General features: G+C 37.1%; 2 protein-coding genes across 2 annotated transcripts; one reads left to right on the forward strand and one right to left on the reverse strand.

Annotated features, from left to right (window-relative positions):
- The first annotated feature begins 1590 nt into the window (after nucleotides 1–1590).
- Nucleotides 1591–3564, forward strand: LOC140007455 (uncharacterized). Its single transcript, XM_072050178.1, has 4 exons — nucleotides 1591–1966; nucleotides 2055–2660; nucleotides 2818–2961; nucleotides 3069–3564. Exons 1-2 carry the CDS (start codon nucleotides 1790–1792, stop codon nucleotides 2622–2624), a joined length of 747 nt encoding a protein of 248 aa, XP_071906279.1. The 5' UTR covers nucleotides 1591–1789; the 3' UTR covers nucleotides 2625–2660; nucleotides 2818–2961; nucleotides 3069–3564.
- Nucleotides 3565–14294: 10730 nt separating this feature from the next.
- On the reverse strand, nucleotides 14295–15161 carry LOC140007226 (protein FAR1-RELATED SEQUENCE 5-like). Its single transcript, XM_072049924.1, has 2 exons — nucleotides 14925–15161; nucleotides 14295–14744 (listed from the first exon to the last, which is right to left on the reverse strand). Exons 1-2 carry the CDS (start codon nucleotides 15159–15161, stop codon nucleotides 14295–14297), a joined length of 687 nt encoding a protein of 228 aa, XP_071906025.1.
- Between the last annotated feature and the right edge of the window lie 777 nt (nucleotides 15162–15938).

Here is a 15938-nt window from a genome sequence, read left to right on the forward strand (position 1 = left end):
TTCCACCGTTGAATGCGTGGATGAAGTTTAGGTAATATTGATGTTTATTGAAAATAATAATCATGAGTAGAATGCACAGCTAATTGGTTAATATTTAATGTGTGTAGGAAGGAGTATCAAAGCACCGTTCCAACGAAAGGCATTAAGACAACAGAGGTATGCATTAAGAACTAAATAAAGCATTAATGAGGAAAGTTGTGGCGCGGTAAAAGTAAAAAACATAATTAGAACATTGGTTAATATCAGAAACCTCCCTTGAGGTTTCTTCTAATCACATCTAGCACCCTTCATGTGTTCGAATTCACACTTAGCAACCCTGCAATGACAACTTTGGTGTCATTGTCAGCCCCTCTATTTCAAAATGATAGCAAAAAAATGAATTGTAGGATAGAGACTTTATTTTTATTCCACCTGTACCCATAGCCCAAAACGAGTTTATTTCCTAGTAGTAAAATAGGTCTAAATCTTGATTTTTAGTATATGTAAATGATCATCTAATAAATAATAGGATACCATCAGGGTTGTAACACAATTACATATCTTCATACACCATAGAGTATGAAGATATGTATCGTTTGGAGGGATGCGAGGTAGGGAAGGTTGTTAGATCGATCATCCTTGAATAGTGTAACACGTTTTAAACATTCTGTAATTTTATGTAAGTTTCTTGTATATCTTTATAATAGATTGCGTCTATGCTATTAAGTTTTACAAATAATTCACGTAGAGTTACACATTGTTTAAAAAATGTTACAGTGATCCGAACGGAGATAAAAAAAAATGTATGGATTCTCATAATGGCAGCAATAGTTTCAGAATGTGGTTGTAGTTGTAAATAAACTTGCTTTTCCGTATTTGGGAAAATGCAGTCGTATAAATAGCTTTTTTCTGCATCCTAGTCGAATGGAGTTTGTAAGTTATTAATATTGCAATCCTCAGTGTCTAGATTATTGCTTGTAGACGGTGTTTTGGAAACATATGGATTGCGATACCCCATTGTGTAGTAGAAATGGCTCGCTTGAGGTATATACTCATGAATTCCCATCATCTTTGAATTACCTTTAGATTGTGTTATTATGTAGTTAGGAATTGCAATTTTGGCAATGGCACTATGTCCATTGCCAAAAGTTAACATTACTGGAAACGCCATGACTAATTAATATTAGGGAGGGAGATAGGAACAGTTGTTAGATCAATCATCCCTAAATAGTGTAACATTTTTTGATCATTTTGTAATTTTGTGTAAACTTCTTATACATCCTTGCAACAGAAGTGTGATAAGTTGTTAGTATAGATATAGGTCCAGTATGTAATAATCGTATTTGTGTTGATAAGTTTTACAGATAGTTCAATTAGAGTTACACTTTGTACAAATAATATTACATAATTCAGAACAGTTATCAGCAGTTTCTCAAAAGAATTTTTTGATTTTTTTTTATCTTTTTTGTTATGCAGTTTTCTTCTTAGTTCTTGTAGTGGAGTATTGGTCTCCGTATACTGCATTGATTATTTGTAAATTATGACCGTTCAACTTTGGTTATGGTATAACATTGCTTATCCGAATTTCTTTTTGCCTCTGAACGAGTTAAGGTTGTTTGTGGCATGGGATAGATGTTGGTGATTTTTGGGTAATTTCTCATCTTTTGATTAGGAGAACCTGTCACATCCTACTGCCGGGGATGCTAGGTGTGATTTCGAAAACTTAAGGGGTGGTAGATGTGATTAGAACAAATGTTAGGGGAGGTTTCTGATATTAATCTGTGTTAGAAAATGCTGAATTACATATAACATGATTCACGATTATATGCATCCAATGCAGTATAATAAAATGGCCAAATCAGCATATGATAAGTTGAGCGAGAAAGAAGTCCAGAATCAAAAAGAGAACTATCCGAAAGAGAAAGAGGAGTACAAGAGAGAAATGGCGCGGCTTGAAAAGACTATATCGCGAAAACAGCAGATTAAGGTAAGCACAAAGCATGGCTGCTAAAATAGGTTGTTATGTGATAATCTGTATATAGCTAACTAGTTTTTCTGCTTAAACTTGATTATAGAATCTGAAGTACACCATTCGCTGTTCATCAAATCAGATGGTTTGGTTAGCATCGAACATTGATAAAACAAAAAAACAGCAAATCAGAGATATGGGGTTTGGAGGGCTGCTGGAAATAAAGTGTCGCTCCATTCTGAACGACATAGGAACCTGGCTGGTGGACAATTTTAATCCTACACTAAGCAGCTTTCAGCTACATAGAGATGGTGTGCTACCCTTAATAGCAAAAGACATCAGTTTAATCCTTGGAATCCCAAATGATGGCACCTTACCAGTTGAAGATACTGATAGCAGTGAGGGTGGAGATTCTGGACCAAGTCGCCAAACATACAAATGGAAAGAGCTGCCCGAAAAGTTAGTATCCATGAGCGGTGGGGACGAGTTTAAGCGACAATTTATTTCATTTGCTTGTGGATGCCTATTAGCTCCAACTACACGGGTTGAGCATAAAATCCGGCTATGGGGTTGCACGAAGGTGGTTACTGAGGTGCCCTCATTAAACTGGGCAGAGTACGTTAGAAATGTACTATGCAATAGGTTATTAGAAGTACAGAAGAAAAGCGGAAAGTAGCACCAATATGTTGGGGGTTGCATGTTTGTCCTACTGGTAAGTTTAGTTACGTGATATTGAAAGTTAGTAAGTGATCTAAGTAGTAAGGGATGCAACGGAAACAAATTTTAATTAGGCAAATGAAAGTTGTTTATGCATAGTACTTGAATTGCAGGTGATATAATTGATGTGTCAGTCTCCAATTGAATTGCAGGTGCATTACTTTGATTGAGTGACAATACTGAAGCACAGAGTGGCTCGAGTTACACCAAGAGCAATGGCATGGACAAATGCTTTAATTTCAGAGCGGGATGCATTGGAGATCGATAATCTCGGAGGTTATGGAAAAGGAAAACTAGTAAGAGCGATAATTTTTTTTTTGATGGATTGTAACTTACTAGTTTGTATGTATAGGCCACACATACCATGTACTTATGAAGTGATGGTTTGATTTTGTTTTCGTAGATTGGGGCGCATGAAGAGGTAGAGGCTGAATCTGGTGCATAGATAAATGAACTATCCCCTGAGCTAGTTGGAATAATGATGGACAGCGGGCATCATGATATCGCTATAAGCTGCCTAACTGTTAAAACTGATACTTCATTATGCGCTATTGTTGCTTAAGTAAAAGTTATACATTTTTTATGATTTGAACAAGCATTTGTAAGCAGCCACACCTACATACCTTAGAAAAGTAATCTTGCCAAATACAATCATTAAGTGTTGACGTACAACATACAATCATTTTGCGTTTGCTATGCTTGACATACAAAATCAGAATAGTTAGTTGTAAATGGAGTATGGGACAAAGAAGTAGTTAAGTTTTGTAAAAAGGTGGCAAGATTTTTCAAACGCCGATCATAAATAACACTAGTGTTCAGCTATAATCTAGCTACATTTGAAACGTAGTCAGCTCGTGTCGCTTTTTTCATATTTTATGGTAGAAACGAGAGAGAAAAAAATTCACGAATATTATTCATGCAAAAATACAAAGTTAATTGTATACTTCATGCGATTCGAGTGGCAAATACACCTTAAGTCATTTTTATGTATATGGTGTTCATAATTCTTCTTGAAAAATATTTCACCACCTGAAAGCGAAAAGGCAGATTTCGTGAGGTCCATGAGGAAGTAATACACTTCAATGCATAATATGAATTCATCTGTTCGGATTAAGTTGAAACGGAATATTCATTGTGGTTTGTTAATGTATAAGCAGGTTGAGCTTTCAGAAGTGTACAGTATGACAGTGAGTTGCCAAAGAAGGATATTAAAGATTGCAGAATTGTTGTGTTCTCATCCTAGGGCCAAAGCAGCAGCAACAGAGGTCGTTTCAAATGAAAAGCAGAAACAGAGGATGTCTGATTCAGAGCAAATACATCTTGATATGGAAAGTGAAGATCATTTGGAATATGAATCGGCAGAAGCAGGAAAGGACTCCAACGATGACGATGACGGTGATAGTGAAAAAGAACACGATGCAGGCGGTAATGATGATGACATTGGGACACCAACCAGATCAATAGACGAAACTGAACCAACAAACCGACATTCGATGGGGCAGAAGACGATTGAAAAAGAGCAAAGTGGGAGAATCACTGATAGGAAGGGGCCAGAAAATGTTGGCAACACAAATGATGGGAAAGATATTTCAGACAGTGTGTACAAGTCAAATGATACCCCAACAATCATCCAAGGTAACTCACGAGTCGTTGAAGCACAGAGTGACCATATAACAAGCACTTCGAACCAAATTGCGAATGAAGCCACACAACATATGCAACATGATTGCTCAACAGGTCCTATTCGAATTGAGCATCCTTTGGATCGGCCACACACACCGAGAAGGTTGCGGTCTTATAGTCACAAAAGGAAAGGTTAGTGAACAAAAAAAAGTGTCTTGAATTTGATGTACAAGTACTCACAAATTTATTTTATTATGTTGTGTCCAGAAGATGGAAACCTTGATAGTATTGAGTCTGAATTATGATCAACACATTTATCGGTTTTTGCATATCAATTGAAGAATACTTGGCTGATTGGTTAAACGTTATTGCAATGTGCTGCCCCATTAAATTTTTGTATAACACGCATACCTAATCATTATTCTGTCAGTGTGAACTACATAACATCTCTGTTTTTTGATGTATTGATATCTGCAGCAGTTGTTGAAGATGAGAATGAGCACAGGCCAACTCGAGCAATGAAGAAAAATAGCATGCTACGGTCAGCCCAGTACCTTCTGCCTTCACACGTGACAATCAGCATTTATGACAAAAGGATCGCTGTATTCGTGTGGGAGGTAGATAAGAATCCCAAGTAAGGTTCCTATGTATTTATAATACGATTATAAGGTTATGATACAGGTACTTAAGGATTTATTGGTGCCACTATTTGTTAAGTGCATCCCTCCAGTCCATTCATAATCAATTCATGCATTTTTATGCTCTTCCAATTGGAATTAAATTTAGGCTAAAATGGTATCAATTGTAACCATAAGGTTGTAAAATTTCTCCCGAGTTACGTTTCTTGAACATCCTTTTTATAATGAAGAATTAGCATAAGGTAGTAAAATTGATAAATATTAGGGAATGCATGGTTTATTAGCGCTAGTATTTGTTGGCTGAAGTTGAATATAACTTTATGATAAAGCATTTATTTTTTTGTAGAACATGGTTACTAACAACTGCCAATTTTAAAAGTAACTCATTGTCTCGCGTAATGGCAGGGAGACACTCATTCAAATGTTCCAACTTTCTTTAACACGAGATGACCTTAGGATTCTTTGTGATGGCATGCATGTCTCGACTCGGGTTAGGTATATTTTTTCAGCCCGAGAAATAATACATTGTGTTGGTTTGGTAAAGTAAAGCGATACATTTTTCAAATAGCAGTAGCTAAATCAATGCTGTTACTTGGCTATAACTCTACGCAGGTTATGGACATATTTGCCCGGCATATAAACTGGGGTGGGGAGACTAGCACAACCAATAGAGTCAAACGCTATATTGTCGAGCCTATAGCAGTTGTAAGCATTAAAATTATTGTTAGATAATGGCTACCATTCAATAAAATATTATCAAAGTTTCGCACAAATGCATGTACCATTTATGCAGCCCAGCACGACTCATTTACTATATGTTACATTTTCATCAGCGATTTCTCTTTTAATACATAGGCGCCCCCTAATAGGATATTTGCTTCTAAATTTCCACAATTGTGAACGCATAATGTTACTTATTGTTGAAGTAGGACCAAACCTGCGTTATATAGGACAATCCCATAACTAAATATGTGCTTACCCGAACAATTTGAGTCGGGCACCATTTATTGTCAGTAACTACCATACTTGTTGAAACGTAACACTTCTTTGAACAAGGTGTAAAGCCACGTCAACTACTTGTGCATCAAATATTAAATATGGGGTCAAGACGATAAAGTGTGTGATGAAATAATGTACAGGTAAGGCATAAAGCATGAAAAAAATCTTGTTTTTAACAAATACTGCATCCACAAGTTTATACACATATAAACGGTATACGGAAGGGAGGAACCCTCAACCAAAACACATGACCTGTTGAGTTTTTGTTAAGTTCCTTTCATGATAAAAGCTGCAATCTTCTGTAACTGCTTAGTAACGTGACGTAACACTCATCAAACGTCTCGATACTATCTCCTATACGCCTTGTACTCAAAGTAGGTCTGAAATCACATGGACATAATTCCCAAGAAAGGATGTTACTCTATAGATTTCAATCCCGTCACCTACTTCCTGGCATGCCTATTTCATAGGTGTAGCAATGCAAAATTTGCGGACATACACAGGAAAGGTTTCAAGTGCAATCGTTGCTGAAGGTATGTGCATTTTGCACACTCCATAACTCTGTTTGCACATGATGTAACTCCCGTTCGACAACATGTAATTTTAGTACAAAATTAGAAGGGTTCCACACATATTGTTAAAAAATGAGGTACAAGATGATATCTGAACCGGACAATTTTTTTTGGCCGAATATTAGCCGTCAACAGCTCGCAAACGTGTCGTTTGATGTCTGAGATGATTTTGTGTTAGATTCTAGTCAACATGTTACTTATTTCATACTTGCTAATTTTTGAGAAGCATCTTTGCTAGTTTATATCATCTCTTCCCACATACCTAAATCCGAACCTTTGTGACTGATCCCATTCAACAAGCACTAATACCATTACTTCATCCTCTCACCAAATATCAATTCCTAACATCTGCTCCAATGGAGGTTTAGATCGTTCAAATGTCTTCATCTAGTAATACTGGAGGCGGATCTACTGACCTAAGGTACCAATATCGCTATTGTAGTTGTGGAAGAAGGGCAGCCCTGAAGATCGTCGAGTCACAGAAACCAATGAAGGGGTTGCTGTACTTTGTGTGTGAAACAAAAGCATGTACTTTCTTTGCTTGGTGCCATCCAATAGGAAGGGATCACGAGCAAGTTCAAACTAACTATTGTCCCACCTCACCTAATCGACAGGCCATAAGCAGAAAAAGCTCCTTCGACAGTCCCGGAAGAGTGCTCCATGATTCAACCTCGTTCTCGTACCATATGCACGACATCAAACATGACATTTGACAAATGAAAACCTTCATGATGATTTCGGTAGCGGTCACCCTTTTGTTGCTACTAATAGCAATTTTTCGCTGACATCACTTTACCCAGATTGGACCCGTATTCGTGAATGATTTGATGGGTAGTTTGTCATCCATGTATGGCATTAACGCAAAGTAGGTGCTTCTAACAACTGTTGGCTTCCCATTTTGTCAGTTGATTAGCAAGATGTACTAAACCATAGATGCGGTGTACTTATTCAATAATTTATCTTACATAACCTTGCAAGTTGTTGTGGAAAATAATGAGTCTCTTACATTTGAAATCAGTGGCCTACTAGTTTTGCTTGTGGGTAGAATGTAGTCCAACAATTTTTTGCATCATCCACAAACAATTCATATCTGAATACAATTCGAACATTCTTATTTACGCCTTTGTTCGTTCTTAGTTACAATATTCATAAAATTAAAGGTCAAACACAACCCTCATAAAAATTACTAAAGCAACAGAATAGAATGAGGTACATAATAATTCAGAGGTAGTAAATTTGCCTCATGAACTGAACAAGGCCATAGACCTGTTGACTTTCCATCTCACTTCGGGCTAACAAACTGATGCAGAAGGATTTGTGCAACAGTTGCAGAGTGTTACTGTGTACGGACAAAGTGAAACTTAACTTCAACGATGTGTAACCCTGTATCCACGTGACCCACGAAGTTGGTGTATAGGTTATTTCATGATAAAAGTTGCAAATTTTATTTTATTATCTGTAACTGATAACCCACGCGACGTAACACTTATCAACAGTGTCGATACTACAAATTTCACGCTTTGTACCTAAAAATTCTGAATTGACATAGTTCAGGCGCTGCAAGTGTTGTAGCAGTGTAAGTGGTAACCAAACAATAATTTATACCTAAAAATAATATTATTGTTGATCTCGTCGAGTCACAGGGTCAATGTTGATAATGCACCTTTGTGACCAAAACGATAACACCGCAAAAGCCAATTTTTGTACTGTATAATATAAAAAGAAATAATACACTATTATTACGATTGAGTAGGTATGAATCACTCACAGAGGTAGTAAATTTGGGTTATAAACTTAGCAAGGGCATAGAGTGTTACACATCTGACTTTAGGGCAAAAAAATGTTGCAGAAGGTTTCTAACTTACGTGTAGGCTATAACTGTGTATGCACATAGTGAAACATAAGGTCACTGATGTGTAACCCTGTATGCACGTGACCCGTAATATTGGTGTACAGGTCATTCCATGATATAAGCTGTAAAATTTGTTTTATTGTCTGGAATGAATTGACATAGTTCAGGTGCTGCTTGTGCCATCAACAGCTTCCACTACCGTGAAGAAATTGTTGGCCTAGAATGCGTTGGCCCTTGATATTTTAGCACATTGTGAGGGTCTTGCGGACTATAAAAGGGCGCGGTTGTAGTTTTATATCCCACAACAACTTTACTTTGAGCGTCCCCCTTTCATTATTGTTTACACTTTTCATCATTCTATTCCACTTCACACTTCCCATTTCATACTACTGAATGGTGGCAATGGATTTGAATATGAAATATATTATTATCAGTCTTCAACCCCCCTCCAACTTCATTTCTAGTGTCATCAATAGAGTGTTCACAAGGAAACCAAGTTCTTGGAAGCCAAAAAACAATAAATGGGTTGCATGATGTTCGAGAAGATCTCGCTGATTTAATGAGATGTTCGAGAAGGTCTCGCTACATCAATTGTTTTGGGGTTCGGAATGATCATCTCTATATTCTCAATAGACATTTAATAAAGTGTCTAAGAAATTTAATGTGTCGGGGGGAGGATTTATTGTTTGTACCGAGGGCAATGGCACAGACAAGAGAAGAAGAAAGGTTCATCGGATATTAACTAGTTGTAGTATTACTAGTTGTAACATCGGGGAATTTGTAGTTGTAATATCACTAGTTTTAACTAGAGAAGACGAAAAACTACCGATTGCAAATTCAGTAGTTGTAATGAATTGTAACATACACCTAATTGGTTGTAACGCAATATGTACATGTTGTAATGACAATTTGCTGCATTTTAAATATTAGTTACCCCACTTTCAAATTAGTTGTCCCAACGAATTATCATGTTCATCTGCCAAACCGTTACTTATTATGTGGTCGTGTGGAGCCAAGCCGAGCCGCCAGTTGTAACTTCATTTCCGTTCTAAAGGAGTAATATCTATTGAAGTGCCTGAAATTCTATCTGTAATACTCATCATTAATACCATTTTGTAAACCAATTGTCTAAGTTTTAACATACAGGAACATGACAAGGTGCCTGTACAAGCACATTAATAAGTTGTAACAGCTTATTAAAAGGTTGTGACGTACATATGCGGCATTCCCTGGTATTTTCGACAAGGCTGCATTTAGTGATCTTGTTCGTCCAAATACACTGCAAATCTGGTGCTAGGCATCGGATGTCTGAAAATTCTGGTGCTATACACTGTAAATCTTCAACTAGACACCTAATGTTTGAAGTAATTTTAGAGTTACAGTCAACAAGCACTAATTAATTGTCTAATTGTGGATTAAAACAAGCTTACAATACGGAACCAAGGGCATAGAGTGTTACACATCTGACTCTTGGCCAAGAAACTGTTGTTTTGGGGTTTCTTACTTACGTGTACAGAGTGTAACTGTGTATGCACATAGTGAAATGTACAGGTCACTGATGTGTAACTCTATATCCACGTGACCCTTAATATTGGTGTATAGGTCATTTCATGATAAAAGCTGCAAAATTTGTTTTAATATCTAATATAAATCATGACATAGTTCACCAGCTGCATGTGACTTTACAGCTTCCACTATCGTGACGAAATTGTTGGCCTGGAATACGTTGGCCCCTGATATTTTAGGACATTGAGAGGGTCCTACGGACTATAAAAGGGCACGGTTGCAGTTTTATATCCCTCAACAACAAAAGTTTTTTCGTCCCCCTTTCATTATCATTTACACTTTCCATTATATTCTGCTTCACACTTCCCATTTCATACTACTGAAGGGTGGCAATGAACCCGAATATGAAATTTATTATTAGTAGTCTTCCCCCCCCCTCAAACTTCACTTGCAGCGTCATCAATAGAGTGGTCACACAGAAATCAAGTTCTTGGATGCCAAATAGCAGCTAATGGGTTGAATGATGTTCGAAAAGATCTCGCTAATTTAATAAGATGTTCGAGAAGGTCTCGCTACATCAAATGTTTTAGGGTTCGGAACGATCATCTCTATATTCTCAGTAGACACTTAATAAAGTATTAAGTGTCTACGAAATTAGCATTGTCTGATGGAGTTATTATTGTTTGGGCCAAGCGCAATGGCACAAACAAGAGAATGGCAAAGGTTCATCGGATTTTAAAAAGTTATTATATCAGTAATTGTAGCACGTTGTAATATCACAAGTTGTAATATCACAAACTGTTCATAACTAGTTATAATGCATACGTTACTGGTTGCAACTCTGTACGTTCTTAGTTAGAGACCCAAGACATAGCTAACACTCAGGCCTATCTCGTGGAGAACAAGATGAAATGATAGACCCTGATAATTTTAATAATGTATTCAAATTAAATGTGTACTATGCATGGCACGAACATCCGCTTTGATATCACACAATAACTAAATATAAATGTGATGCTATTTATATCACATAATAACTAAATATGTTTACATACATATACATATAAACGTTCTACCCACCAAAACAGGTTCAAATTTATACCTCTTTTATATCTCCTCCTCGTTCCCAATACTTTGGCAGACCATCGTTCCTTTCATCCAACCAAAAGACAGTAGGTCTTGGCATAGTCATGCAATCAAATATCGAAGGATCTCATACAAGCTCACGACCAAAGGTTTGGCAAAAAAGACGGAAAGTATCGTCAGGTCCAACCAATACTTTAAGGAGGTACGAAACACCAGATGAGAGGATTTTATATATTGTCAAACGCGATTTCAGGAACGCTCCACTTAACACCAACAACTCTCTGGGACTAGCTGGCCACATTTTCAAAGATAGCGTCCATGAGCACCTACCCTCTGGTAATTACATTCTGGAACATGAACCCATATAGGAGTCTATTCGTGAGCGAAGACTGGAATTAGAGGTATTTTGTCGCTGACATAACTTTCGCGTCCCGAGAACACTTTCAGCGGAGCTTGTTATAGGACCAGAAGTGAATGATGCAAGCATATTACATAGGCTACAGCGAGAAGTTATGCAGATGGAGCGTAGGCTACACAGGTTTCACGAGGTTGAGGCTGCAAAAAGACATGCTATGTCAAAAGATTTTGATGTTGATAATATTTTAGCAGATCCCATGCTAATATCCAACCCGGACCTATCTGATTTTACTGAATCAAGCGACGATGACTTTCAGAGGTACATACCCGATTGTCTAATGCATGATGGCATTCCCAGGTGTTGTATGGGATACAACAGATGACGAGAGATGTAGTCGGGTGTTCGTCAAGGTAGCAAGAAAAGTTTAATCATTATAATCTCTACTTCAACATTTTACCCCCTATTTGGATATTAATGATGCATGTTAAAGATCCATCAATAGTTGTAACATATTGTAACATACACCTAATTGGTTGTAACTCATTCTGTACGCTTCGTTATGAATACTTGTTGCATTATAAAACTTAGTTTTATCTGCTGAAAATTAGCCTATCCCTTGTACTATCATTTTCTTCTGCGAAACTATTACCTTCTCATTATTGGTCGTGTGGTTACTTGATGATAATTCAATTTGAAAGATTCTTGTAAAACCTATCGAAGTGCCTGTAGTACATCATTAAAATGGTGCGAACCGTCCATTCTGAAAATCTAACCCATATGTAGTGCCAAAAGTAATTTTTTTGGTGACTAAATAGTACATAATAATTTAGCAAGGCATCGTAACAAAATAATAAGAATTTGTAAAGACCGATTGCTATATGATATATCTAACCATTCTAAGTGCCATCAACGAGCAATAAAGATGTTATTAACGATTGCAACTGAATGTTGGACAATGGTATATATATCACGACAGTTATTTGTTATGGTATTCTATGAAAAATACCATAATCATAAAGAAGCACGTTCAATCGTATTGAAAAATGTTACTCTAATTTTTAGTCAACTTTGTAAATTCTTAACAACTTCATACAACACATTACAGAATAATTGATGACTATTAACACTGGACATGATTATAAACGTTCTACCCACTTGTCTAGATTTGAACACAGTGAAATATTGAAGGTGCCTGTACAGGCACATGAACAACTTATAACACCTTATTAACTGCTTGTAACATAGATATGCAGCATTCCTAACTAGGCCGACATGGAGGTCCAATCACAACTGAGCTTCCAAAAACGCCGCAAATCTCGTTCAAGACATGCACTAATTCATTTCCAGATTGTCCATTAAAAGAAACTCACAATAGCAAAGCGATTGAAACTGAATAATATCTTCAACAGAGAAGTACTAACACCAACAAATGAGGTCAACTTGATGAATGGATAATCGGAACTCAATAGTTTGGTCAACCAATTAATGTGTCGTTAAAAAATTAGAGGTACACATCATTCATCAACCTGCCTCTGAGGGGAGGCGACGTCAATAGTTAGTCGCAATCCCTGGGTGTTATTTCTTTCCTGAAATGTGTAACGATGACAAATCAGTTAATACACCTAATGGTACATACGGTTAATAATATACGATGTCCAAGTCGCCAAATATCCAATTAACAGTACTACATAAATATGTGATGTAATAATAAAATTTTGTCACCTGCGGTGATGGTGAAATACATGATATCCATCAATATCATAGTGTGTTGAAATCGCCGCACGCTCCTCCTACATGATATAAAATAAATATTCAACTGTCAACAAATCATTACCAGTGCCTATATTGCTCGGTTTAAAAGCTAAATTGGGGTACACATTATAGCAAGAAACGATATATCAAACCATTAATATATCTCTGACGGAGTTATGCTTGGAAAAAATAGAAAATTTGGGGTGCATCCATTCTATAGGGACTGTTGCAGGAGGTCCCTGATTAGTCAAACGATGGACCTTCAGATAATACAAAACATTATCTTATACAAGTGAGCGTACGTTAACTACATAATATACATGCTTTGAAGCGTTCAGATGCGGACCATGACAACACGCCTAAAGGAGTTGTACAATACAAACAACAAAGTCTTTATTTTTCCTACTAAATGTATGCATACCATTTCACTTTCTTCGATTTCGGGAGCAACAGCGTTTAAAGGGCCATTTACTGACTGGCTCCTTGAATGCGTCTACGAGTTTTGAAGGGTCAAATAATTGTATAAAACAGACAAAATAAGTATATCAGGGAGGATGACAGACATAACAAAATTATCACATAATGTAACATCCATAAAACTAATTATACTGTTAGAAACATCTAAATAAAAGCTAAAGCCTTGATCATTTTATACTAACCGAAATTGAGCCAGTAGATGAACGGCATCCCATAAACATGTGTTCATCAAATTCAACTGAAATCGGCTCCGATTCTGAGACCTGTATATTTGACATGACAATAATGTTATTTCATAGTGAATGGTACCTAAACTTTATTTAACGGTAATATAATAAGAATTTTTTCGCATAAATGTTTACCATCATAAAAATTGGATCCATACCGTAGTCTCTGTAGTTCTTGACAATCTAGATTTTCTTTTTACTCTATCAAATTTATCGACCCAACTTCGTATCACTCTACTTCTCTTTCCACCACCTCATTTTTTAATGCCTCTTGTGACTATTGCCTCTCCCATTTCATTTACAATTTCAATTTTATCCCGTTCCTCCACATTCAGATTTTTATGATTTACTGAAGGTTGCTCTTTGCTGTCTAAGAGGATGAACTCAACTCTCTTTGCCAAATCGGATATGACGGTGATTACTACTTTGCTGGTCTCCTCCGACATTGCTGCTCGAGTTGCGACCTTAATCATGGCTGGAGCGAGCTCCCGATAACGAGTTGAAATGATTACTTTTGGATCAGCCACAATTTTCCATCCTCATCGATCAAAACAGTCCCCAACCCGAGCTCTTTTTGTCCATCGCCTCTTAACGTATTTAGGAGGAATTGTCTTTATGCCCACGGTATCAAACACTTTCAATGCGTACTCACATAAAATTCCTTCATTCTCATATTTTTTGCAACTACAGCGTACATTTAGATCATTCCGATTGAATACCACTATTCTTTCAGATCCTCCATCATACCTTATCACCGTAAACTCCACAAATATCCCTACATTTTGTTGTCTCAATATAACCATAGTTGTTGACTCGCCATATTTATTTTGGAAAGCAACAAATACGGTTGGTGAATACGTCTCTGCTACATGCACAAGCATAGGTGTTTGCCTCAACCCTACGATGGGGAGCTTTTGCCTCATTTCATATTCTGCGATAAGTTCATTATGTCTCTTATCATCAACCGCCCGATTGAAATGTCTAAAGAACTGCACAAGGTCATGATCCAGTTTCAAATGATTTTTTATTGTTGCATTTAGACTTTTGCTAAGTTGGGTGCTTTGCATTCCTGCGATCCATCTTTCTTTCATCATGCACCTTGCCCAATTATCACGAATTCAATACAGCCCGGAAAGCCATTCATTATTTTCAAAATTGTGCTTCTTCACCATCGTCTCCCACAACCTGTTGAATTGTTCCACTTCTTCAATCTCATACATGCAGGCACCAAACATGTATGGAAAATCACTATTTTCCTTGTAGTGATTGCCAAGACGTTTCATAAAATTACGCCTTATGTGAAACGTACATAGACCGTGAAATATTTCAGGCAATACAACTGAAAGAGCGGCAGCCATGGTGTGATCTTGGTCAGTTAGTATGGTAGTTGGACGCTTTCCGTACATTGCTTCTAGAAATGTACCAAACACACATTTGAAAGAATCTATAGTCTCATTATACATAAGGGCAGTATCGAATATCACAATTTACCTATGTTGGTTAAAATCCACAAACACTCCAAGTGACCGGTATTCTTTATTTGTTTTGTAGGTTGTATCGAATGTGACTACGTCTCCAAAAAAGTTGTAGTCAATTAACATTCCTGCATCAGCCCAAAAGATATTCATTATCTGCTTTTCACAGTCTAACAGTATGGCATGAAAAAAGGATGAATTCTTGAGTGTTTGCTCTTAAAAATAATTCAGCATGCTACCTACTTCTCCATATTTCAAACTCCTTTCCCGTCGAGTACGAAGATATCGTTTCAGATCTTCCCAAGTATATCCCACATTTCCCATCCCACCTGCCTCCTTTCCTATAAGCTCATGACTCTGTTTCAATGAAAACCCAGCATCCTCGCTTATTTCAGCTTGGAAACCTTGAGTCTCGCTCACTTTTCTTTGTGATGGCATCATGTGCGAACATTGAGTAATGTGCAACTCATGATTATGTTCTAAAACAAGGTCATGCGCACGGTACTTCATTATCCCTCTAAGCAACACGATAACCATTTTAGCTCCACACCCCGTTTTCGTCAGCGCTCGAGTTCTCTTTGTCATCACATCACCTTCATACTTGTGTTTTACACCTTCCTTGCAGCAACTATATCTCCTAGACGTGGTCACGCCGTCTTTGTCTTTATTTAGATAGTCTTTGTGTACACTAAAACCCATTTTAAAAGC

This window comes from Coffea arabica, chromosome 5c, assembly GCF_036785885.1.
Source record: "Coffea arabica cultivar ET-39 chromosome 5c, Coffea Arabica ET-39 HiFi, whole genome shotgun sequence".
Taxonomy (NCBI): domain Eukaryota; kingdom Viridiplantae; phylum Streptophyta; class Magnoliopsida; order Gentianales; family Rubiaceae; genus Coffea; species Coffea arabica.

What these genes read in the sequence shown, in the direction of transcription:
- LOC140007455 (XM_072050178.1), top strand. Translation starts at nt 1,790, where the DNA reads ATGATTCACGATTATATGCATCCAATGCAGTATAATAAAATGGCCAAA. An exon ending in CGCGAAAACAGCAGATTAAG is followed by an intron (nt 1,967 to 2,054) that starts GTAAGCACAAAG and finishes ACTTGATTATAG; the next exon opens with AATCTGAAGTACACCATTCG.
- LOC140007226 (XM_072049924.1), bottom strand. Translation starts at nt 15,161, where the DNA reads ATGTACGGAAAGCGTCCAACTACCATACTAACTGACCAAGATCACACC. An exon ending in ACAGGTTGTGGGAGACGATG is followed by an intron (nt 14,745 to 14,924) that starts GTGAAGAAGCAC and finishes GACCTTGTGCAG; the next exon opens with TTCTTTAGACATTTCAATCG.